Genomic DNA, 27,372 nt, shown 5'->3' on the forward strand with positions numbered 1-27,372 from the left:
GGCTGAAGCACAATGAACAGGTTAATTACAAATCAGAGAGCCAATCAGAGGTCAGCTCCTTCAAAACGTTAGGTCACTCGTGACCTAGATTCACAGTATGGACAAATAAATGTCCATGCAAAGTCACTAGATTATTAGTTCTGAAGTTATCATAAAAAAAAAAAACAGCACTGTGCAAACAGGCAGAAAACTTTGTGATAACTCCCCTTCAGACAGCACCTGTGTCCAGACAAAGGACATGGCTCACAACCCACTGTCTGTCTCTAACCAAGACAGCTTTCAAACTTGCTCTGCTTGCCAGCATACATTCCTAAATCAGGTTTCAATAAACTGTTAAGAGCAGCTTAGCAACAGCTATCCAAGGTGGGGATTTGACTTGAGCTGCAGCTTAACAGCAGAGAACTTTGTGACCCCAACTCTTCCCCTTGCATGGCTTCTCTAGGGAGAGTGAAGGATAAGAAGTAACATGTGGAGCTGTGAATTGGAGCACACGGTCCTAGGTGACAGCGGGATCCATGGACGTGTTATGAGACAGGTGTTTATTTTACTTTGTCTTCCATTGCTTTTTAGAAACGTACTGATTTCAACACTGCAGCCCTGCATGGGGGTCTAGAAAAGACCACTCAACACGACGACTAACCAGTCTCGGATAGCCCATCTATAACAGTTTCATGACAGTGCTGAAAGCAAATGCAACAAATACATTGACAAATCAATGATTGCTCGCTATGGCTTTTATTTTGCAAGCCTCGATAAACATTCATGGATCAAATTTTCCTTATTTGGTGTAACCTATATTCAGCATTATATTACTAGCAAATGCATCTTTTCAGCTTGTTTTGAATTGATTATTGTTCGTTATTATCTGTCTGTCATCTGTGTGTTTCCCTTAAAAATAGTGTTTATAAATTCAAAGAAAACCACCTGTGTGTCCTTCACATTAGAGTAGTAAACAGCAGCATGTACATGCATACATTACTCTTAAACTAAAACATAATCCAGCATAATGTTAAGGAAAGACTTTAGTGCTGCTGTAAATCGTATTTATTTGGACTTCTCTTCCATCATAAATCCTCTTTATTTACAGTTTGTGCCATAGCCCCTCTACAGTTTGTGCAAGAACGTCAAGCGACTTAAAAAGGTAATGTATACAGCCTCCCACGGTTTCCAAGACATTTGTGTTGAAATTGTCTACAGCCACTTTGGCCTCAATATCATCCCATTAACAGAGAGAGACATCTATACCATAAACAGTGGCAACTCAACACCCTGGTAACCTTTAGTTCTGCATAATTGGCTCGGAAACATTAATTACAACTCAGGGAATATGCAAACCTTTCTCTGACCCCCCCACTGCTGCTAACGAAACATTAACAAAGCCCCCCTCCCCAACATAAACCAGACCTCTTCTGTGAGGTTTTCACATTCTTCTTACTTACAGGTAGATTTCAGCATAAAAAGGAATGGCTTAAATGTTAAAATCCCTTTCGTTTGCAGACGTAAGGGCTCTTAAATAAAACCTGTTGCACCCAATTGAATTCCTTACAAAGATGTCAGTGGCTGGGCTCCAACGAAAGAACCTAAGGATTTTAATAATAGGCAGTTTTTTAGACCAGCAGTTAAGCCCAGGTCGATAAAGCAACCCGCAAAGACTGCTGATGAAGAGTTTGCACTTTAAACTTTAGACACAGACCCAATTTGATATATGTGATGTTAATCCATACCAGATAAAAATCAGGTCTGCATGCAAGTCTAAGCTAAATTGCTTTAATTTGCCTGAACAAAATGAATTCATGGGAAATGCAAGCTCTTTAAACCACAAACCAAATTTCCAGTACAGTATGATTAGAAATTAGATTTCACTTCAGCCATGAAAACTTGGACTGCATGTAAAAAAACAAGAAAAAGCTACCTTTAGACTGGTCTATACAAAGTGCGTGAAGGTTGATATGCAAGTTATAAAACGCAAGAACAATCTACAGCATAACATTACAGTCCCCAACTCTTCATATCCGCAGTGTTCAAAGTGAAGGGAACGGCAGACCAACAGCATGTCCCAGAATAAAAGTCCAGTTAAAAAAAAAAAAGATAAAGAGCTGCTACAAATTGCTTCCATAAATTATATAAGAAAATCTTTCAGTGCAACCAAAACTGTCTGACTTCATTAGTTCCTAAAGGGGCCAGACAGGGCCAGCATATCAAGCAGCATGCACAACAGAGACTTCACAGCACAGCTCAAGTTAAAAGGCCAAAGACACACACACAGGAGTAAACCTGATTTGCAATGTGCCCCTTTGGTTTCAACTGGAAATTCCAGGAACATGCTGCACTAAATAATAAAGTGAAAAAACAAGCCGGCACATCCAGTGCAAGGACTGTGTTGAAGGGAAACAAGCCTACCTTTCTTGGCCACTTCCATTTCTTCCTCTGTCCAGCGGGAGGTCTCCACAGGCTCTGCAGAAGCTGCAATTACAGCAACAATCCCATCAGACAGCGAAGAGACCTCTTTCGCACTACTTACAATCTAATAATCTGTTTACACTGAGGGCTGCTCAGGCCATTCCTGAAAGCAGCAGGAAGCCATCAGCTGATCCGTCTCCAAGTTTGGAGAGAGAGAGAGAGAGAGAGAGAGAGAGAGAGAGAGAGAGAGAGAGAGAGAGAGAGAGAGGAGACTGTTTGGAGAGAGATATGAGATTGTACTGTGCTGACTTCACTGTTCTATACTAGTAGCCAGTCACGAGATTTCAGCACAATACAATATACCTTCAGCTATTGAGGTCACAGCAAAATCAGTTTACAAAAGTTAAACTGTAATCAAAATACCAAACAAATACATTCTTTAAAAATGACTCCATATTAAATGTGTTTAATCCTGAAAGAAAACTAAGTTCAGTTTCAATGCCAAACCACTCACGTCAACTCCTTAACTCGCCCACCCGAAACTTTTAAAACTCCAGCCATGGTTTTATGCACAAATCAACAACGACTTTGTTTTGGAAGATTTGTAAACTTATTTAACAGCAGTTGAACAAACTGCTGTATTTGTCTGAATGGACTGCAAAGCAAAACTGAGATATGTCTATGCAATCACCAGAATTATTTGGCAACTTCATTCAATGCATCATCCTCTCACGTCTAATAAAAGATTATTCTTCATATAGGAAAGCAGCAGTGGCCAGGGACAAGGGTAACAACACAGTCTGTCACAAGGTAGCTTCTGTACTGTAAAAACTCCAATAAAAATGCCAAATCTGGGGCTCCCGAGTGGCACATCCAGTAAAAGCACTCGTGTAGAGTGCAGGATGCGCCCTATAGCCTGGAGGTCGCCGGTTCGAGTCCAAGCTATTCCTTTGCTGACCGAGGACGGGAGCTCCCAGGGGGCGGCACACAATTGGCCGAGCGCCGCCGGGGGGGGGGGGAGGGTGGTGGGAGGGTTAGGTCGGCCAGGGTATATTCGGCTCACGGCGCACCAGTGACCCCTATAGCCTGGCCGGGCGCCTGCGGGCTTGCATCAGCTGCAGAGTCACTTACAACAATGTCTCACCCAAAAGACGGAGCACAAGGAGGTTAAGTGACTTGCTCAGGGTCACACAGTGAGTGAGCCAGGATCTCAACCGGGGACCTCCTGGTTACAAGGGCTTTTCTTTAACCACTGGACCACACAGCCTCCTTCTCACTGTTAAAAGTGCTAACAAATTTATGGTTGTCATTCGCAAATCCTATGCTGTATCTCAACGGTTTCAACCCATTACAGTAAATATTTGAGCATTCAAATAAAACCAGACGATTACTTGCTCATATATTATATGCAATGTCTACTATACGCACACAGATTATTTCAGGACGAAAACATAATGACGTACGATGAAACAGCAGCTGGCTACTCATTGACAGCTTTACACAAAGTTCACAGTCAAATACAACAATAGACTTACTGTTGTGAGCAATGTTTGAAAGGTTTGAAATCGGTATAGTTCTGTAAATGGCATTGTGGGTTTTGTACAGGAACAGCTTCAAAGCTGTGTAAAGGTGCGCCCTGTGTTCTGAACACTGCCAAACTGGTATCTGGGGGTGGGTATTGTATCTAGGAGACGTGCCAGAATGAAGAATCAACTGAGTTTATTAGTACCAAGAAGTCAAAATATAATGTGGGGGAACGGCAAGAAAAATGAGCGTTACAGATTCCAGAAACACTAAACAAAACAAAAACAAAAAAAACACACTTCAGATTCCAGGAAACCTGTTTTTCACTATATTTGAGGATCTGGAGTAGGTTTCATTTCTATTTCAGTGTTATACTGTATAAAGTATGGCTGTCTTTGTCCATACAAGTTATGTAATATCCAAAGATATAGAAACCTTGCAATGAATTTAAACAACCTAAAAGGCCTCAATATAAATCGCTGTTTCAGGTTGTAAACAGGTATCTTTCACCTACGAGAAATACTAAAAGAAACTAAATACATGTAATGCCAAATGTTTGGACTAGTCAATCTGTTGCCACTATGATGGACACAGGAGATTTACTAAGCTTAGCACTGTACATCTGCTAAGGTATTGTGAGGTCTGCGGTATTAAATCTATTATTAACTTAAAAGTTACACTGCAAGGTTAAGAATACAGGGTACTGAGAAAATAACCCAGTTGGGGACTTAATGACAGTTACCCTCTCCTGAACTCAGGTTTATTGAGTATTTACTAGAGGCTTGATTAGCCCCAGTGTGTATAGGTAACAAGCTCACGTGTGTCTTATTAAAAACTCTTAGTAAAACCAGCAAACTGCTGTGCAATGGGAGTCTTATTTCCATCGCTGATATTCAATGTATTACTCTTCACACTGGACCCTATTTACTGTAGGTGCTTATTTCAGTGACATTGAACACAGACGTAATATTACAAAACTAGTGGACTTCAGACTTAAAACACAAATCTTCTCAGTTTTGTATATTATCTTGACTAACCTAGCAAGAAATATATATTTTCCCAATAAATAAACCTTGTTCTGAGTCGTTTTTCCACTCTAATATTATTTTACAAAAAACTAGTATTTTGTCACTGGACTTACAGAGGTAAAAAAAAAATCTAAACTAAATAGATGCCACTGTGTATTGTTGCTGTTTCATGTTACAGTTACAGGAACTCCAACTCTTCCAATAAAAGAGGCTTCTGACACAGCATAAACAAAGAGAGTATATGTTCTAGAATATCTAGCATTCAGCATCACAGTATCCATTCCTGCTTTGGTTTGGTGAACCAGATTTGAAATTCAGATGTACCTCTGTGTGCCTGCATTTCCATGGCTACCAGTGGAGCCTTGGGTTGATCCCGGGTACACTTCTGCACTGGCTCAGTTTTGGGTGCTTGAAACATGTTGCTTTTAATTTCTTGCAGCACTGAAAAAATCAACAAGGAGAAAAAAATAAATAAAAAAATCAGGCACGAAACAAAAGAATCCTGCGGCCATGAAAACAAAGCAGCTCAGTATTAGGAGAGACAAAACAACAAAGAGCACTTTGAAAGAAAAGGAAGCTGCTCCATTAACAAGCATAGCATTTTACTGCAAGCGTGATTGACTATGATATATCCCTACACTGAAGTTTCATTACAGTCCAGTTCGCTTTTGGCACTTTGGGGTTAAAGAGTAGTAGCGGGGTCCGAAAAATATGGCGTTATACAGCCCCACGTGTTGCTAAACTGTTTAAATAACCTATCTGTCATTTTCCTTTTCATTGTTAACATCCTGACAACTTTTTACACTTAGAACAGCTTTGAACAGCTTAGAACAGCTTAGAACAGCTTTGAACATTTTAAAGTTGTAAAGTGTAAAAAGTCAGGATGTTAACAATGAAAAGAAATGACAGGTACGTTATTTAAACGGTTGTAGCAGAACGTGGGAATGTATAACCCTTTATTTTTCGGAACCCCGCTACTTACTCTTTAAGCTCCAGGTGTGCTGATACAGCGAGTGCAGTGATAGTGTGACTCAGTCAGCAGTGTTCCTCACCAGGCTCTGGGGCGGGAGGGGGTGGGGGAGGGGGGGGCTCCTCTGAGGCCACTGCAGCTGCCTCACTGGCCATCGATCGAGTGATCCTGCCTTTGCGACGGCCCTGGCTGTTGGCGGTCTTCCTTCCTCGCGGCGTGGCCTGCTCCTTCCCCTCCTCTTCCTCTCCGGCGCCGTCTGACTTGTCTTTGTCTTTGTTGATGTCCCTGAGAGCGAGTGAGTGAGAGAGTGAGAGAGTGAGATCCCTAAAATAGGGATCCATTTTAGAAATGTTCAACAAAACCACAACCAGGTGGCAGCATATTTTCATCAGCAGCACACTGGTTAAAATGTGCCTGTGCAGGAACCCACAGTGATGCTAACAAGGTAAGAGCAGTCACTTAAAGGAGCGCCTACCAATGCTTTAAAAATCTATTTTCTCACTTAATAGTTAAAATGGATTTTAAAACCATGGCTAGCACTCTTAAGAATTACTAACCTTTTGAGGTTATAAATTGCATTTTGGTAAAGAGTGAAATTCATATAAAAAATGGTAACACTTTTTGCACTTAACACTATACAATTTATTTGTGTACCTGCTTAAAAAAAAAAAAAAAATGAAAAAAAAGAGGAGACCCAGAGACTGTTTTAAAATGCATTCTAAAGCAACGTTTGCCCACTGATAGACAAGGCTTTGAATCGACATGGATCACAATTTAAATAGAAATTCTCGTACTTTGATTCCTCTTTATCATCGTTCTCCTCCTCTTCCCTTTTCTCCTCTTCCTCTCTCTTCTCGACTTTTTCGGATTTGTCCTCCTCTGTTTTTTCTTCTGCTTTTTCTTCTTGCGAAGGACGTGTAATTTGTTGCTGAAACACACAATGAGTTTTACAATGGATATACCAGTAAAGACAGACCATTCAAAACAAGGGGTGGAGAAATCCATCCAATTTACTAAAACGATCTGAATCCTGTACTTGCAAAGCAGGCCCTGTTTTCCCTTTGTGGTTACCCGAGGCTTTCCCCAGCAGGTGATCAAGCAAGTCACTGCAGATCAGATTCAACAAGAGCTTGATTTCTCAGACTGGGGGTGTCTGATAATTTTAGAAACAAAGCACTTCTAATAAACAGGATGGGGTGGAGGACAACTGGATTTCCCCAAACTTGCAACCTGAGTAAAAGTAACATCTTCTGTAGACCTTGACCTTGATCAAAACATTTGGGCAGTTTCACATACAGATGTGTTATTTCTGACTATCGCATCATACTGCATTTGTGGGTTTAAATTCCTGCTCAGTGATGCCGTTTCGTTTACCTTTTTTAGGAAGTGTAACGGCTAATATCAAAAGAATAAGAAGTCAGAATCTCGAAAGAGTAAGAAGGATCACATGTCACTGAATAATTGACAACTGTTGGAGCGACAGAACCCAGGAACACTCAAAATAATTACAAACTATCATCAAATAGCAAAGGAAATACAAGTAAGTGAAATTACATTTGACAACTCACTCTTTCTAAAACAATATTTACATTAGACTCTAAGCTGCAAAACGCCTGTCTGCGCTTCAGTTCCAACGTGTCAGAAAAAGGGCACGTAAATTAAAATGCTCTTAGAAAACAATCCTGCCATAAAGACAAATATAATCGTGTCGCCCCGTGACTCCATGTCTGAGAAACTGGGGGCTCCACTTGCTATTTTATTAAGATCACATTATACATTTACATAGTGCCAGCTCAAAGAAGAATATTCTGATTTGTGACATGAAGACATGTTTTACAGTACTTACTGTGTTAATCTCTAGTGGTGAATGATAACATTTTGATCAGTAACGTATGGCAGTAATGCCAACAAAGGTTACATTATGTAAAACCAAGAGGCACTGCGTTGCTTTAGTTCAGAATGAGGACTTGTGTGCATTTTAACAAATTGTGCATAAGGCATGTACAGCAGTAATCAACGCATGCTATAATTACAATCGATTTTTGTATCTCCTACTAGTGACCATTCTAGTCATGTAATTCTATAGTGCATCAGGGAAGGCAGGGATGACAATTTGTAAACTAGGAAGCAATCAAAATGGAATTTAAGCACATCACAACTTTCAAAAGGTTACATTGTTCTGCATTAAGGGTGAATTGGTCAAACACTTACGCAATGCACACACAAAAAAATGATTTTTTTTTTTTGATTTTTTTTTTAAATAGCTTGACTAATTACCCCAAAATTTGGAACTGAAGAGGCATTTTTCATTTGCAGCTATAGGTAATCAGTTTCAATAACACTATGTAACACAATTTTTGTTCCTGGGTAGTAAGTGTTATTTCCTAATTGCTTATGTCTCAAAAGTATAGAAAATGGCTATTATTCCCCACAAACTTTGCTTTTGTGACCAGGACAGCGATATTTTGAAATTTACCTATTTCCAATGAGAAAACGGCGAATTTGTGTCTTTTCGTTTACATAAAGTCAGAAAAAAACAACATATGAATCCAAATTAACATGTATTTATACTAAAGTAATACAAAAATGACTACAAAAGATTTAGAAGTGAGTAGTCTTTTTGGTTGGGGTAGTATGGGTTTCTCTCCTCAGCTCCACCTCTGAAATTGTCATCTGGATCTACAACGTCTTCCTCGCTCTCTGACTTGCTGCTCTTCTAAAGACGGCTGCTCTCTCTCCGGAGGAGTGGGTACGGGGAGCTCATGGCAGTGTGGCACCGGGGCGATGGATGAAGGAAGGTCCGGATACGTGATAGCAGGTGCATTCTTGCCAGTCCGACGTTTGGAAGGGTCCACCATGCAGAAGTAGCAGTTGTTTGAGTGGTCAGTGAGTTCCCGCCAAATTCTTGGGATAGCGAACTTCATGGCTCTCTTTTCCGCTCTGTACCATCCTACAAAAATACATTTATTTCACCCATGACTAATGTGTAAGAGATTCTCGCAACATTTTTCATATATGATATATTTTTTTCAATAAAATTGAAAATTGTAAAACACTTTAAAATTAAAAACTTTTACAATTTTAAAGATTTTAACAAATTTTATAACATAAAATTCCGAGCAACAATTGTCCATCTTACCTTCCAGAGTTTTTTTGCAGTGCTCGCAGGTGAAATGAGGTGCCCAGGGTTTGTCTTGATCCCCGACAGGCATGCCGAAATATGCCTTGTAGGCCTCACACATCTTAGCAGATGCTTCCACGGAGTACTTTTTCGCTGTTGTCTTGATAAATTGGCCGCAGACATAGCAAAATGCGTCTGCCAGATGCTTGCAGCCTCTTGATGCCATCTCAGAAAAATGCAGATATGTATCCACTTAGGCAGCTGGAACTAAACTGAACTGGTGGACTTAAGGCCCCTGTATCTATACTACTATTTATATTACTGGAAAGTTCTAGAAAGTTCTAGAAGTTACTCCAAGTTTACTCAGCACTGAATCTATCTGGAATGTTCTGGAAAATAGGTAAATTTCAAAATATCACTGTCCTGGTCACAAAAGCAAAGTTTGTGGGGAATAATAGCCATTTTCTATACTTTTGATGCATAAGCAATTACGAAATAACACTTACTACCCAGGAACAAAAAAAAAAAAAAAAAAATTGTTACACGGTGTAATCTGTTCAGTTTTGTAACTATGCTGCCAATAATAAAGTGCAATACTGTCAACAGCAGACAACAGTTTGTGTCATTTTCTACGTAATGACACTACTAAAACAAGTGGGTCATGCCTTCATAGATTATGAGGAGTCCCATGATATTTTCCATGTCAGGGGCAACCTCAGTAAAAGTCTCCCTAAAGAAAGACATTTGTTCTAATAAAACATGTACTCTATCTGTGACATCGTTGGTAAGGAAATCTCGAATAAAGACCCCTTTTAAGCGGGCTTGTCAGCATCATCTTGTGTAACATCTCTAGACCCTTGAAGAATTAGAAATCAACAGTTGGTTTCACACTTGCAGTGGTCTAAAAGTGAGCTTAAAATTGATCTGTATTTGTCTTGTATAATAAAATGGGTCAGAGGTCATCATACATTATTTTAGCATGATGTGACTATTTCAGGAATTGGGCTGCTTTCACTTGGGTCTGGAAATTGGGAGTCGCTTGAAGACTATATTTACAAAACGTTCCCTGAACTTGAAACCTCTGGGGGAGTTCTATAGCAATGTAAGGAAAATATTAGGGGAGACGTGAAAAAGGGTATTGAAGTGAATAAATGGTGCAGAAGCGAATACTATTCTGGTTTAACAGTAAGCACATAGACATTCTCTTGCATTGACAGGCACTATGTTGTTAAACTATATTTAAGAAATTAAAGCGATCATCAAAACCAAATGCAAATTAATTACAACAGTATCCTGTAAACAGACGCAGCTTCTGAGGGTGACCCAAAAAGGTTATTGGCAGATGACAACAGTTTATCCCTGTACGGTATGTGACAAACTCACATTGGCAGCAGGGAGAGACCCATGCCATCTTAAAGAACAGATTATTCTTTCCTAGTGCACACCTTGTACCCACTTTTGGAATGCAAACATGTCGAGCAACATTTCACAGGTGGTTCCAAAAAAATTAAAAAAATAGTCAAACTTTGTCAGTGGAAACTAACTCCTGCAACACCCTGATAGCATTAAAAAGCTGCATTAGAACTTAAGCAAAAAGCTATACTTGCTAAGCATTAAATACTGTATTGTCTTGTGTGCTACAAGCTTGGTGCGCTATTCTCAACACAGGGCTTAAATAAAGGAACAACCGTGCATACATAAAATAGATCATCTTTGAAATGTTCCCCTGCTTTTAGAGATCATGATATAAACAGCATTGAAAGTATTGAGTTTGGCTCATTTTAAAGTGAGGATTAAAGATTGCATCATTTGTTACAGATTTTTGTATAGCTGCCCCAGGGCCATTGTTTTGTTTAAATCTGGCTGCTGAAACTATCAAATGCTTATTGGCGTAAATTTCAAAAACATTAACCAAGACTAATGAAATAAAAGACATCTTGTATTTGGGGGGGGGCGGACAGACAGACGGACGGACAGACCAGTCTCTAATGATATATAGACACCAGACCTTATTAAGCCCACAGTAAAGGGCTATGTGGTCTATATTCTCTTGGTGGGCTACATCCCACAGAGCTCCCAGAGGATAATGCAGTTTACCATTCTATTTGACTGAATTTGTGCTAATTTTGCCACCTGGGCCTTTTCACCACACACAAACACATATACTGAGAGTTGCAATTCCAGATGAATAAAAAAGATCTAGATCCATCTATATCACATATATATGTTAGTGAGCTTGCATGGTGATTGGCACAACGACAAATACAAAACGTGTCTGCAATGACCCTGCTGAATTCAAAATACTCTACCAGTGCAAACGAACAGAGTACGAATACGGGATGCGAGGGAGCTAGAGGCAGCCTGTGAACTCAGAATGAATTTCAATGCTAGCAACTAACACACAACTGCAGTTTACATAAATAATACAAAAAAAAAATGCTGGTATATGAGAAGATAAATGGGAATTACTTTCGAAGAAGGAAAAATGTATCATCACTGTTCCCCCAACTAGAGTGGGCTCAGGCCTTGCCAATGCAAATATCCCATCCTGTTACCAGATGGGCAGAGGAATGTGAAAACCAAATTGTGAGAGAAAGGAGATGTGCCTGAGTTTGTAGAATAACATTATTACAGAAACAAAAACAAGTGTCTGTATCCAAGCACAAGGCACAGATGCATGGGTGCCCTGCACCATAAGGGAGCTGAAGGCTGTTCAAAAGGAATTAGAATCAGACTGTCATTTTTTATTGTGAATTGGGACTGTCTTTGGTATTCCAATAATGCATTTGACGTTTATTAAGAACTGCACAGTGAACGCTGCAGCTGCCACAACTTAATTTTCTTTTTTAAATGCCATTTTCAATTTCAACAGCTAGGGAAGCATACGGAAGATCTTAACCTAATTATAAAAGCACCCTAATAACCTTCTTAATAACACCTGCATAGTACACAGCTCACAAACTGAAAACTACATACTTGAATTAATTATTAAAAAACATTTAATAATTAGGCTTGGATGGATATGAATGCAAAAGTAGCTGAAATATTTTAGGGCCGGGGGCTGACACCGTTCAGAGGGCAATTGAAACAGCTAATGTCTATCCCACAGAACATACTGCACGTGGTCTTATCTCCTGTCCAGTAGGCATTTCCATGCCTAGCTGTAGAATGTAACCCAAAAAGAAAACAAATCAAACAAGTTTCAAAACTGCAACCCTGGGAAACTGTGACAACCTACAGTACCATCTCCCTAAAACAAGAAACAGATGTTTCAGATTGACTGAAGGAAGTTGTAGATGATTTCAGGGTCCAAAAAGAAAGCATAAAATCAAAATATATCCCCCGGTAATAAAAATGGCCTTATGGACTAACCTGCAGATTGATATTTGAAAACAAGCTACCAGAAGTGGATCAAATTTTCAGCTCCAATGTTCCATTTGATAAGTCTTGCCAGAAACCAGGCGTTTGTGCCAAGGCATAAGAAAGCTAATGAGTTCTGCTGCTCTGCTAATACAGCACAACTGAATGTGGTAAACAGTGGCAGTGAAGCCTTCAGTTTAGAAGAAAGGGAAAGAAAACAAACACAGAACAATTATAGATACAATAAAACATTAAAACTATGCCATGAGGCCTTGTGCAATTTTGTACTACTCTAAAATGACCGGCTTAATTTTTTTTTTAATAAAATAAATAAATTCTCTGTAGGTTTTCACACTGTTTTACATCCTTTCAAATTTCCAAAGGGGGAAAGTATCTAAAATTATTCTGAAATTGGCAAATGTGTTAATTCTACCTCATTTAATTATAATAAAGGTTCCAACCAAAGCAACATTTGTGTTTACTCTGATGACATTCAGTAAAATAAATAAATAAAATAGGATTACTTTTTATTATTAATGTTAAAAATCAGGACCCAACATGAAAATAGTCTGCACTGCTTGCTTTACACAAAACCAGTTAGACTCTGTCATGGGGGAAAACATTCTTCACCTATTTAAAGCAGACTCATTGTGTGCTATCATTGAACTCTCACAGCAGTGCTTAAAACCAAAACACTTCTAAAAGGAGCGTGCTAACTGAATGACCGAGGAAAGGGTTAAGGTACACACACACACGCACGCACACACTGCAACTTCAGTGTAGAGTGGCCTGAACTTTAGCCTACTGCATTAGTTAAGGTATGCAAGTCAAAGATCAGCAACAGCTATCGCCGTTCACTGTGCTAAATATAAATCTAATATGCAGCTAAATAGTAGGCTTTCAGCTTGCTCCGGGAGAGTCAAATCATTTAATGAAACCACCCGGTCAGCACTGGAAATTCAGACTGCCACAGAGATTCATTTAGACGGCCAGCGTCACCTTTTTGTTTAGCCAATAACGTACCTGTACGCTCATCAGTTGGTTTCAAAGCACTTTGTCCTGACCAGCCCGACTATCCGCAGTGCCCAAGATAAAGCTCCAGAGGACAGAAGAGAAGCAACGCCGAGCTCCTTAGGAAGGCTGCTTCACCCAGCACCCTGCATATTCCAGGAAATTGTGTCATCCTGGCGCTTAAGCTGCCTGAAGAATCGCCCATCTCACATGCACACTCTAATCTATCAGGGGTCACTCAAGGTAATCCCTGCCGAGTGCTCCGTTTGATTGGCATTCACAGCAGCACAACAAGTTTTGGTCTAGTCAGATCACTGGGCCGTACCACCAGCTGCAGAGCTGAAGGGGTGGTCGAAGAGCTGCAACTAACTAGCAAGCGCAGGGACGACGCAGACCAGATCCTTTCTGTTCTGTCCTGTCCTCACTCTGTGTGTGCTCTCTCCTCTGGCAGTACAACACACTCTTCCCTGGATTTCAGGGAGCATTTCATTTAATCAGTCTGCAGTCTCGCTCTAAAAGTGGATTACACAACACGCAATTTTAGTTTAGAACGGATGTCGCTGCAAACAAGGGAAGCCTTTCAGAATTTTTTTTTTTTTTACTTAACTCTTTGTGTGCAGCCTTGCTTGCTTGCAAGCAGTGCTTAATTATTAAAATGATGTTATTTTTAACTATTTAATAGGTAGAATTACTTTAACTGGCAGATGATGTCACAATTCTACAGGGCCAGGTCAGATTTCTACCTTATAGTTAAACTAATGAGACACTTCAGATTTGCATTTTAGGTTTCTAACATTTAGACTTCTAAATTATATTCAAATTCAACCACTGAAAAAAAAAAAAAAAAAAAAAGAAATGTAAGCATGACCTTTTCATTTTATGCCTGGGCTGGAATAGGTTTATTTAAATTTCTCTGTAGCCAAAAGCATCCTAATTGTTAATTTACTACTTTGTTAAACTAAAAAAATATACTATATGTTTTTTTTTTTTACCTGTTAAGAAACTGATTACAGTAAACACAGTGCTGCTACAGTATTATGATCTTTGCTAGCTTGATTCAGTACAAAAAGATTTTAGTCCCGAGACACATAATTATAGTCCTCACTTCTTACTCTTTGGTGTTTAATAGCTGGCTGTGCTATTCTGCAAGCACAGATTTATATTACAAATCTTTTTAACCATTTTTCATGAGATGACCTAACTCTCCCCGTAGAGCATGTGTGATTTCTCACCTCTGCAAGACAGAATACCCCTTACTGGGCAGGATTCCAGAAACATGATGCAACTCCATCCCAACCTCAATAAAGTGCACTGGTACAAAGACGTGCAAAAGATCACAGTTCCTTAACCTACTGTTATAATGACAATGTATGTATTAAAATACTGATGTCAAAAAAGTACATTAAACACCCTGCATTTGACCAAGTTGTTAATAACTACAACAAGCTTAAATATTCAATCATTTCCTTTTAAATTAAACTGACAATACCGCCTACAGTTCATAGACCACCTACACTGATGGTGTATACACTCACCTTCACAGCATGTAATCTCAGGATCTAAAACAAATCATTGCTAAAAAATGTGTAAACAGTAGCATGAAGAAATTTCTACTTGTATTCAATCTTCTGTTTTGTCAGGATTCCCTTACAGTATTCATCTTGTAAAATGGTCATATTTAAGAAACACAAGGGCTGCATAATTTAACCGTTTTTCGGTCCTGTGTAAAAGCTATTACTAAAATTACAGAACTCAACCAAGTTGTACTTTAAGGTTTTATTGATGGAATCATGGCACAAGCAAATTCCATATTAGTATATAGATAGAAAAAAATACACATTTAAAAAAAAAAAATGGTACATTTAACACAGACTATGTTTAAAAGCTCTGTATTACCATAGTGAATACAGCTTATGTCAACTTCTCCCCTTGACTGTAATGTGAAGCTCCATAAAACTGCTCCTCTGCGGCAAACATCTGCTTATCTATCTCTCTGTATGTACTGAGCGAACATGGTGTAACCCAGACTGCCTCGAAACCACCCTCTCCTGTACCTCTCCGCTATACCTACACATGCTGGGAACCAACAAAAAAGGACAATGTTTCTCATCAGCTTCAGTGAAAGACACAACAGGAAGCTTGGCATGAATGTGGAGGAGATTCATTTCATTTTAAAATAGCAGCTATTGGAACACTTTCGTTACTGGAATCCTGACATAGTACAAAGCTGACAACCGGGATGCAAAGAAGACTCACAATGCATTTACCATCGTTCTGAAACATTTTGAGAAGCAAAACTGGTAAATGTTATAGACTAGTAAGAACCACCTAACCGATAAAAGGCTTTGCGGTGTATGGCACCATTTCCCCTTTATGGCCACAGACGTTGTTTAAATGTGTTGTGGGACTCAGAGCATGCTGAATTAAAACTAGCAGCATCACATTAGATCCCATGTTTCTGATGTTTAGACATTACATTAAGAGCAATTGATCCCGCTCCTTTTAACACTCAGCGAGACTCTGGCTAAAGTAAATCGGATACAATGCTTGCAGAAAAGCCCACATAAACCCAAATCCCTTTGCTGCACATGCACAGCATCAACTACCAATTACATCAGAAAGTGTATGAAACTCATGTGGAGTCAAACAATAGAAAGAATTTAAAAAAAAAAAAAATACATTAAAATGCACAAATGACAGGTTTCACATTAGCATTAATCTTAATCTTGGACTGCCTAATGTTAGGAATCTTTCCAGGACTGGAGCTAAATCGGGGTCTGTGTGTGAACCCAGCCATAAGAGTTTTGGAAACAAGATTAATTCTGTAACTAACAATTAGAAAAGACAACACTAACAATTTGCAAACTAATTCTATTCACATCTTTGGAATTCTTAGAGCATTTCTCTGCTTCAAAGGAACTTTGGAATTACTAGCAACTAGATCAAATTAGAGATATCTCTTGCAAATTATTCTACTGGCTGAGCAGAAGTCTTTTCTAGTGACAAAAATCAAGCACTTATCCTTACTGCAGATGATCCGTTTTTTTTAAACAAATAGAAAGCTAAAACTGTTGTACACTAGATGGCCACCAAGAGTCAGGCGATCAAAATGCTTGCTTCTCTACAGTGAGAAAAACAAAGGTTGTCTACATAATACCAAACCGTTGTTTATTTTTTTTAACAAATTCTGAAAAACAGTTTCACACATGTGATCAAATTAACCAATGTATTTTTACAAGACAAACAGCAACAAATGCATGTATTCATCTTACTGTATATGCAATATTGTTGCTTATCTTGAGATACTGTGGTAATGGCTCCATGGTAAAAGTTTTCTTTAAAAATGTCCTTGTAAAAAGTATGAATTTATAAAATCATACTTTACACAGTGAGAACTGTAACACAGAAAGGTGTTCTAAAACACAAGTAGAATTCTTCACCTTAAGTGTGCGGGACAAAAAAAAAGTTAAAATCAATCAAAATAGAGCTGTCTAAAACATAGCAGTTTTGTATTACAGTATTAATATTTTCATTCCAACATGTTTTCCAACATGGAAAAGACTTGGTTTACTCACCTGGTGGTTCCTTCCTCTACGTCGTCCATAGTTACGCCTTACCAGGGTCTTATAATTCTCATTCTTCTTTGTTAAGTAGTAATATAAAACACAGTCTGCTACGTTCTAAAAACAAATATAAAAAGAAGGCAGCGTTTGTGTTTAAACACAAAGGAAAAACTAAGACTTGAGACACACATCCCAAAATGATGCTTTACAAACCAAGGATCTCAATTTACAACAATACAAACATTCATTACCCAAATGAACAGGTTTATTTCATCTCCCCTCTTACATTTAGAGAAGGGACACTGCCACAAACTGCAATACAGCACCATGCTGTATTTAATTTGGACACTTTTCAATGCAGTAAAAATGCATGGCTTGTACGGGTCCTTTCAAAATACTGCTGTAGTATTGTGAAGGGTCAAACTAATAGCAATTAAAAACGCTGTGCAATGTAAATTAACTAGGTGTAAACATTTTAAATGTTTAGTAATGTTAACCACTACCCAAGCAACAACTAACTTATGGAAATGTACTGCCTTTAACTTTCAATATGGGATAAAAGCTTCTTCTGCTAAATCTTTTTCCTCCCCCAGAGTACATTTGCTTGTGTACCTGAATGGAACCGTTAGGATTAACTGTCAACCAGTGTCTGACCGAAAACACTAGTACTCTGTGTTCAGTAGCAGTAAATATCAAATTGAATTAATATTTTACTAGGAACGTGTGAATTCGTTAGTTCCGATTTCCTGCCCACCTTTGGCTCTTGGCTTGGGGAATGGAATGATTCGAATTTTAGTTTAATCACCAATCAGTCCCAGGATTCTAGTAGTATCATATTCCGAGGCCTTGGAATGAATCAAGACTAAGTGCAACAAGACATGTTCTAGTTTATATAATCAACGTACCTTTCTCTCTAAATAAGAAGCAATGAGGCTGAAGTTCTTTGGATGTTGCACAAACCTGTAAAACAAAACAGATTTTCATCAATCAATATACATGCTACAGCAGCTGCAAACAAAAATCTAGCAATTTGGGGAGCAGCTGTTGCCCTTTCATTGTTTAAAATAAATATATCTTGCTACAATATTAAATAGACTAACTTTACAAGAAAGACAAGAACATGACATCTTGCTGACACAAATCTTGCTAAAAAATTGGTGTTGAAAAACAAACAAACTCCTGGGTACCAAAACCAAACCTTAAAGAAATACAGTGCTGCCAGACAAAACATATAATACAAAGTCATACACTATCCCAGCATACTTATCACATACAGCAAGCAAAGATAACACAAGCTAAAACAGCAGACCAGTCAACTTCTCTACTAATTTGTATATCTACACTCATGTTATTGATGGATAGCACGGAGGACAGTTTCACAACCCTGATTTGCACATGTTCTTTGACTACTTTTTAAATGAGGTAGTCCAAGATTGGTGCTCATCAAATTCTGTGAAACCAGCCATATAGGTTCCATAGGTCAGGCAGTCTGTGGCACTATTTAGTTATCTGTAAAGTTACTAAATCTTAATTAAAAGGAACCTCTGACATCTTCATTCCATAGACTTTCAAACACTATACACACTTTTCTTTAAAGATCTCCTTCTCGTGATCCGTCCAGACGTTCATAAAGTGGCGTGCCTTGTAAACCTTCATGGGATCCTCCATCAGTCCGTTCATGTTGATGAACCGGACTCGTCTCTGCTCAGAATCGTACATCATTGGGGGGATCACAGAGAGCTGACGCATCTGCTTCTCATTGTTCTAGAAAACATTTGGTCAACACCAATCAGTTTCCCATCTCCATTCCATACCCATTCTTTTTATTAAAGGTTCATTTTCTCCAACAGCAAAATTAGTTCCAAAATATACAAAAGATGTATAAAATGGGCAATATATACTCGCCACCTACAGCCAAAGTATAATGCTGCAGTCTGGCTTTGGAGTAACGCATTAAGACTGGACAGATTATAAGGCTCTGGAAAAGGAGCTATGATTCACAGGGGGCGGGGAAAAGATATACCTAACTAATCACAATGTGAACCTACACCATTCATGTTGAAATTATTGTCAGTTTAAGAGCCATTAATGTTAAACAGTACCATCCAAAATACATGGAAATCATACCTCCTGCTCAGACAGTCCATCGATGATTTCTGAAATCTCGTGCTCACTTCTAGCGATAGTTGCAGAAAGCCCAGTGCCTCTCTGGCCAACCCTAAAATTATTTACAAAGAAAAGATTAAAACTTTAGTGAGACTGTATGGCGTTCACAGTTGCATTTCTTTAGTGTAAAACTGCACAAACTTAGCTTTTAAAAGATATATTAAAAAATGCATATAGTTACCGGTACTTTATAGTTTAAAATATTTTAACATTCCTGAAACTATTTCAGAATACACAATGCAAAAAAGCAATAGTTAAACTGGCCATTTTCATTTTAGTGTGTCCTTTTTTTTTTTAAATCACTGCAACACCACCAATGCAACAAATAACGAGATTCAAAATACTACTACGTACAGTAGAAGATACTAGCACTGAGGGATTCCCTCACACTCAGTACCTACAGTAGTTCTATATAGCAGAATAACTCACCAAGACAATGCCATTACAGTTCCCGGCTACTTAATACAGAGCATTACACTGATGTATATTGAGCTTCTTTCATAGAAAGGGTTAGTGTGCACATAATCAAACTGAATTTCATCTTTGTGTTAACTCATTTCGACTCCCTCCCTTGTTCAGTTGTGTCCTTGCCATCACCTCTGCAGCGTCAAAACCCCAACTTGTGTCTCAACAACCGCAGCTTCCTGAGTAATTATACACAAAGTAGGGGAAAGATCAGGTCAGCCAACTACAGTCTTCCTTTTAAAGTCCAAATTTGGTGCTTTTTTCTCTTTCACCTAGTTTCCACAAGTTCAGTATTACGCAGACTATTTTCAACAAGGCTTTTTTAATGGCCTTTTTAAAATGCACAGGAGAAACTTCCTGGTCTCGCGTTAAATATAGTTTTCAAGAGCCCCTGTACAGCTTAGCAGGTTTGTCTTGTATAAGCATCACTGAAAAAACTTACAGGCACAATTCTTCCCACTGCCCTTGCTGGAGATGACGGGAAGGGCTATTTTTCTGTAGTTGTGACTATTTACCTAACGCATTCGCAAAGCTGGGTGTAGCTATTTGACCGGTGAATATAGACTAGCTGCGAGCGCACCTTTGAAATCGTTCCTGCTGTTCGCGCTGTTTTCTGATTTCAGGGAACTGCCTCTCGTAGTACTCCCTGGTCCTGCTCTCCTTGGCTTTCCTCCGGGGGTTGTTCTCAATCCGCTCCAGTTTCTTCTCCCACGCATCCATGAGCTGGTCGTAGCGCTGGCAGATGTTCTGCTCCTAGTTATAGGATACCAAAACTTAACATGTACCGTAGCAGCAGAAAAAACAAGCTCTCGCTAGTAAAACAGCATTCTATTGGTTACTTGCTACCCCTTTGAATGTACAAAAACAAATACCGGTTCTAAAGCAAGACAAGACAGTAATGCTGCTTCTAAGCATGATCGCAAACCACAGAACTTTATCAATTACAATCAAATGAAAGGCGTGGTTACTTTATTAGGATAAGCATTCATGTGAGAGTGATTTCTCTTTCTCTTCAACAAAAGCTACTTGGTAGCATGCAAGTGTCAGAATCACTGAAGAATAAGAGGAGAACAATAACCAGTTTTGAAATTATTATTATTTTTTTTTTTTTATTAAACAATCTCAGTAATCACTTTTGATTGCTTTAAAAACACACAGTTAAACCAGTCACTGCTCCATATAAAAACTTGATTTATAACTGTAAATCAAGTGCTAATGAACACTGTACCAGTACTACCTACCTGCTTAGACTATTCACTGAATAGTACTGACAGTATGTTTGCACTGCTTCATTTACAACCCTAACAGCTCCATCATTTGCATAATATAAAATCAATAGCTCACTTACCCTTTGTTTCCGAGCATGATTCCTCCTTTTAAAGAACAGAATAAGCTTCTTTCGCATCACTTGGTTCCTGAAACAAAACACACATAATTGTTTCCCAAAAAATCATACATTCTATTTATCAGAGAGTAGATCTCCTATGTTAACATCATTTTGTCATCCAAAAATCTGGATTTGTGCTACTAGGTATAAGAAAGAAATTTTATGAAAGGTTTGCAAAGAGTGATTCTACCACACACACTCACGCTCATATTTTCTTGTTATAAGTCTCCTCCTGTGGTTTCTACTATCAGGGTATACTTAAGCTCCGATAATAGATGCATGCCTCTCCGAGTCAGTGATGTAATGTTTAGTGACAGACCAATCTATCCTGAAAGCTTTTCATTGAGGAGCTGGGGACATCATGAAATGTATGCCATTGTTCTAATTTCACTACCAGTATACGACTCTTTCAGAGCCAGCTAGCTGTGTACCATTAACAGCCCACGCTGTTATGTGATTTACATGTTTTTACTTTAAAATGAGAAAAAACAAATAAAAGGCAGCTTAATCTCCATGCTACTAAACTCTGCTATATTTACCATCTTCTACGCCAAAAAACAAGGGTCACCAGGAAATGGTACCACGCCCCAGTGTCCTGCCTTTTAACGACTGAACTTCAACACAGACGTTTTGCTGCTCGCCAAGTAATCCTTTCATAGTATGCAGTGAAAGAAAACAGAATACTCCCACTGCATAGGAATTAAAACCGCTGCCAAGTATAGACAAGTTATGGGGCTAAAAACAGTTTCACTGTGTAGTGTACTACATAGCACGCATCTCAATATTTGTGAAACCTGATGTCTGTGCATTCCGGAGGACATCAGAATAGCCCCCCCCCCCCCCCCCCCCATTCAAGGACACTGCAATATGACTTTACATTTAAGCAGAGAGGATCAACTAGTGTACAATATATTTGCTGTGTTCCTTTCAAACTGTAAATTAAGAATTAGTATACTAGAATACTAAATGAGCTGTTTCTATTGTGTCGTGAATCTGACTTAAATCCGCTCAAGACTTAAACTAGAAATCTATCCATCTATCACAGGGTCACATGGCTCTGTAGTATTTATAACTTTTTATTGCATTCAACCCCAGGAATGCAATCGTTTTTTGATACACTAATTAAATAAACAGAATCCAACAGTAAAATCGAAAACATGCCTTGTAGTAGGCAGAGCTGGAGTTAAAAGGTTCCGCTCCATGAACTCTTTTACCTTGCTGTTTCTGCCAATGCACTGCATTCCCACAGCACAGGCTTTTGATAGCAATGTGGTTTGACGTGTCTTTATCTCATGGTATGCACAGATAAGAACCCCCCCAACCACATACTGTTTTTTTAACAGTCTCAGTTATGGTAACTGCTAAAGAACTATGGCGCATGTCATTTAAAAACAACACCTGCATGGCAGTCCTCTGTCTTTTTCAAACTGACGTATCATTGCAAAACCAAACAATACAGAGTAATCCCCACCTGTAATGCATACCATTTTTTAATTTTAATTTTTTTAAATTTAGTAGTCGGCAATTATTTTGTATTATTTTCTCCCAATTTAGAGTATCCAATTATTATTTAGGCTCAGCTCACCGCTACCACCCCTGCGCTGACTCGGGAGCAGCGAAGATGAACACACGCTGTCCTCCGAAGCGTGTGCCGTCAGCTGACCGCTTCTTTTCACACTGCAGACTCACCATGCAGCCACCTACAGCGTCGGAGGACAATGCAGCTCTGGGCAGCTTACAGGCAAGCCCACAGGCGAACGGCCAGACTACAGGGGTCGCTGGTGCACGGTGAGCCGAGGACACCTTGGCCAACCTACCCCCCCTCCCGGTGCGGCGCTCGGTCAGTTGTGCTCCGCCCCCTGGGAACTCCCGTCTAAGGTCAGCAATGGAATAGCCTGGACTCGAACCGGCGATGTCCAGGCTATAGGGCGCCCCACAATTTATTTAAAAATTATTATTATTTTTTTTTTTTTTTAAACTTCAGCGGACTTCAAATTCCTTTTCCCTGTAGTTCTAGAGACTCTGGCTGACCAAAGCAAGCCAGCACAGCTAGCATACTGAACAAAATATTATTATTTTATGATCTAGCATTCTGGGGAGTCTTTGATACACAATTGCCACCTTATACAGTATGCTTCACCCCTTAAAAATAATGTTGTTGTCCCCCCCCACTAAAAAGAACAAGTTAAATTTTCTACTTACGTTTTAATGTTGTCATGGTATACCTTGGTATCTGATGGCTGATTATAGAGGGGCTGAAATATAGTGGTTAACAATTAGTACAATACGGTCAACTTAAAGTAGCTTCTCTGAATTGATTTGTGTGTGTGAGTGTGTGTGTGCGTGTGCATGTGCAGGGGAAGTCAATTATAATCAACAATTTAACAGGATGTTTGTTACTTACCAGCTCAACTTTTGGTCCCAGGCCTTCAAATATCTTATGAGCTTCTTCTGCTTTTTTCTACAAAGAAAAATATTTAGAATTAACAGATTTCTCATATCCAAAAACAGTCTTTCAAATAATACCAAAAACAGAAATGTCAAGGCTTAAACTCTATATCCCAATTTATAAAGTACTCTTCTGTACTGACTACCTTATGGTAAGGTTAGGTAGTCCAATATTAGTGTTAATTGGGGTCTGTGAAAGGTATGGATGACGTGCATTTTAAGCACAGTTTATCTAAATATTTGCTACAATATCCTATAACTTATCTTTTTGCCTAGAGATATCTTGCTTGCAAATGCTATTCAGACTGTTTAACATAAGCATTGCCATAAAGCTTTCCCTTCCCTGGTACATTATAAACAATGTCCCAATTTTCTTCCAATATTCAGCATTATCTGATTTCCCTTTAGCCATCACGGGGTGGATAAACATTTTATTTGCCAATGCTTTCTTTTTAAATGCATGACTAAGTGTTATATGGCTTCCGTTATTTTCTCAGAAAACACTGGTTTGTTTTGTCTCCAAAAAAAAAAAAAAAAAGAGGTCTCCTAGATTAAGATTTCAGCCTTTTTAGGCCAAACCGTCTCCCAAAGACGCTGAACGCACAGTATTCTAACCTTGGAGAGGAATTGTTCAAGACACAACAAAGCCAATTGGTCAGCCAAGCAATGAGATTTTAAAAAATATGATTTTAACAAGCTCTATTTATATGCTAAAATCACAAAGAAAGAAAGAAAGAAAGAAAGAAAGAAAGAAAGAAAGAAAACACAATGACTTGATGATATATCAATTCCTGATCCAGGATTGAATTCTTCAAGATCAGTAACACATGCAAATACTACTGGAAGAAAAATTGCTTGAATTGTGAAATCTCTGTTTACAAAATAAAGCTGAGCTGTACGTCTGCTATTCAGTTTCACTGGCATGTGAAACACCACCTCCAGAATAGATGAACAACCCTCTGTCAGAGCCACATGACTCTGAAAGAGCGATGTGTGTAATCTGTATGTGGCAGACAGCAAACTCAGCAAGCCCTCCCCACAAGTCGTGCTGTCACTCTATTTTTGTTTTCTATGATGCACTGCTTGCTGCTCAGACAGATTTGAATAACGGTTCCTAGTGTCAAACAGAAAGCACACAAGCAAACCGTTGGTAAACACATTATCGTCAATAAATCGTGTTTCTGACAGTCATCTAAAGCTGAAAGATTTGGCTCCACTGCTGCAGAGATGTTTTGTTCCTCTCACTTCCTGTAAACTGATTTTTTCTATAGAGATGCTTGGAGGTATGTAATCAACTGGGGGATTTCTGCTGTGGGAAACAACAGTAAGCAGCCAAAAAAAAATTGAGAGAAAGAACTACTAACTAGGGACAAAGTCGCAATTAATGGGTTTAAGGTAATAAAAAATGTTTTAGCTGATCATCGATAACTGGACATTTTTATTGTCATCTAACCAAACAATCTTCATTAAACAACTCCCCAAACTGTATACTATTAAAAGTACAAAAACACAAAAATGGTAATGCCTAGCTACCTGGAAACCCCCCAGCTGAAAAAAATATTACATGAGCGCTACTGTACTCAAACTAGAGAAACTGTTTAAAATAAACGGAACAGTGTTTATTTTAAAAGCAAGGAAGGGTTCCCGGAAACCAGCTAAAAACAACAAGTCAATCCCTTCAACAGCAAGGGGTTTTCCTGACATTTCTGCCCTCTTCCTGCATAAAGGGTTAAAGGACTGCTCCAACAGGACGCTGCTCCTTAATGACCTGTAAGCAAGGGCTTCCTGTGCCTTGACAGGCAGACTGAGCCAAAGCGTGAACTCCAGTAACCCCTGGTTGTGCTGTCAGCCGAAGGAGACATCTCTGTCCTAAATGTATTAACCTGGCATTGGCCTCAGATCTTGTCTTGTACATGCCTAATGGAAGAGAGGAAGTCGGAAGAATCTCTTATATAAACCAGAGGACCTTGGGCTACAGAAATAAGCGTCGGTTTCTTTATTGATTTAACATAAGCTGGAATATGCCTGCAAAAGCAATCTGAACTACATTAAAAAGTTAGTCGTCATCAGTTATATCTGCATAACAAACAAGTGGTTTGATGCAAAGTTTCTGTTGACCAAAAAAACTAATATTGGGAAGAAAAAAAAAACCAGTAAGGCAATAAAAATGTCACAATTCAGTTATTCACAAATTCTGTTAATTTGCAGTTAGGCACTGTACAAAACTGCAATACACAGATCCGATCTCTCTTTCTGAATGAACGTTCAGTTCGTACCCGGTTCTCATCATAGATAATCTGAACAATGCTGCGGTGCTTCTGCTCCACCGGAGGCGGAGAGACGGGCTTCTCGGGCTCAGGAGGTTTAGCTGCTTCCTCTTCTAGTTGTTGCTAAGAGACAAGGATGGAGAGAAAAGCAGAACGGAATAAATTGCAGAACACATCTATCAGGCCTATTCTTGGCTTTGCTACCTGTATGTTTTACTTCACAAGCACTATCTGAACTGCCAGAAAAATTAAATAAATACATTCAGTGCTGATGAACTCCTTTTCATACACCAACGTCAGTTACGTGTTGGTTTTGTGGGTCACTTTTCACTGATTGTCTGAGAATCTGGTGGTATTCCTGTTTGGAGTTGCTGTTGCTATACAAAACGTTAAAAAAAAGACAACAAAAGGTTATAGCAAAAAGGCCATCAGCCCTGAAAGATCCTAGCTTCATAAATCTTTTTTTTTTCCTTTTTCCTCAGTCATGTGCATTCAGCACTAGAACTCCTGCCAACAAGTCTACATTAATTTAGTTTAAATAGTTTTTACAGATTTTCATAGCAGGCAGGTTACTGTACAGCATCACCCAATTACAATTCAAAGAGTGGACTGTCATCTTCAAAACACCAGTGTACCATCAAAAAGGGTCAGACATCACCCACAATTATGTATTCTGGAGTAAACCTAAAACCAACAGTTCATTAATGGCAATAATCTATCAAAAAAGTGCCACATCAGTTCATTGTGTGCACTCTATAAAACATACAGCTATCATAAATTAATAACATGTAGAATAACTGACAGAATTCACTTTCATCTTTATATAAAGCAGCAGGTCTTGTCCTCATTACCTCGCACAATTTTCTATTCTTCAGTTGAACAATAAAATGGACACATATTTCCTTAACTCCCTATAGTCAAAGCGAAGTGTCTGAGTATTTAAAGGTTACGTCTGTACTTTTAAGACAAGGCATAATTGTAACATGTTATCTTGCACGATGTTCAAACTCATTACAGGTGCCAGTACCACAAGAATTAGTCACCATGATCAAGGGTCTGTACAATAGCGTCTTTAAAAATAAAACATGTGCTTTGCTTTCATCAACATAGGACAAGTGGTATTCAACCTGCAATTAAAATAAGGATGCTATTTTGCAATGTAAATTTCCATGTTAAGTTTCATATTCAGGTGGAGCTGGTTTTACATTATTTTTCAATATTAAAAGTTAAATGGTGTAAAACAAGATAAAGTACAACAAGAAACAGGGGTGGATTTATGAAACAGCATCTCTGGAGGCATAATAAAAGAGGAATTTCATCGCTGGACGAATGGTTGGTCAACATGATGTAAAGTGGAGATGTGAAAAAGTATCCATCGTTGATATGGCCAGAGGGTGGAGCAATGTGGCCGTGCCATGGGTCATTCTTTACCTGCTTCTTCTTGAGTTTGAAGATCTGCTGCTCCACCTTGGCGATCTCTCTGTCCACACGGTCCATGCTCTGAATCAGCTCCTCCTTGGACAGTTTTGATGGAGAGGCATCTGGTTCATCTATCGGCTGGATTCCTGGGGAGGAGGGCGTCTCTGCTTTCAATGCAAATAAAGCCTCCTAAAAATGATGATAAAAAGTTTGTTAGCTTTATTAAACATTATACTGATCACA

General features: G+C 38.8%; 1 protein-coding gene across 12 annotated transcripts in view; it reads right to left on the reverse strand.

Moving 5' to 3' along the window:
• Positions 1-27,372, reverse strand: part of ncor1 (nuclear receptor corepressor 1) — a 60,512-nt gene that overhangs the window by 24,882 nt on the left and 8,258 nt on the right. For 6 of the 12 annotated variants that reach the window (XM_058998154.1, XM_058998158.1, XM_058998156.1 and 3 more), the window contains exons 5-18: positions 27,142-27,318; positions 25,720-25,833; positions 23,400-23,456; positions 23,198-23,250; positions 20,957-21,023; positions 20,189-20,361; positions 19,105-19,195; positions 18,563-18,741; positions 17,883-17,937; positions 16,990-17,094; positions 6,717-6,850; positions 6,005-6,246; positions 5,277-5,393; positions 2,401-2,463 (exon numbers count right to left, since the gene is read on the reverse strand). In XM_058998154.1, coding sequence (XP_058854137.1) covers positions 2,401-2,463; positions 5,277-5,393; positions 6,005-6,246; positions 6,717-6,850; positions 16,990-17,094; positions 17,883-17,937; positions 18,563-18,741; positions 19,105-19,195; positions 20,189-20,361; positions 20,957-21,023; positions 23,198-23,250; positions 23,400-23,456; positions 25,720-25,833; positions 27,142-27,318 — 1,627 coding nt within the window. Of the gene's footprint in view, positions 1-2,400; positions 2,464-5,276; positions 5,394-6,004; positions 6,247-6,716; positions 6,851-13,426; positions 13,939-16,989; positions 17,095-17,882; positions 17,938-18,562; positions 18,742-19,104; positions 19,196-20,188; positions 20,362-20,956; positions 21,024-23,197; positions 23,251-23,399; positions 23,457-25,719; positions 25,834-27,141; positions 27,319-27,372 lie in introns of those variants that run through there. The other 6 variants (XM_058998162.1, XM_058998163.1, XM_058998161.1 and 3 more) reach the window with 2 other exon arrangements.

The sequence above is a fragment of the Acipenser ruthenus genome, chromosome 24, assembly GCF_902713425.1.
Source record: "Acipenser ruthenus chromosome 24, fAciRut3.2 maternal haplotype, whole genome shotgun sequence".
NCBI lineage: Eukaryota > Metazoa > Chordata > Actinopteri > Acipenseriformes > Acipenseridae > Acipenser > Acipenser ruthenus.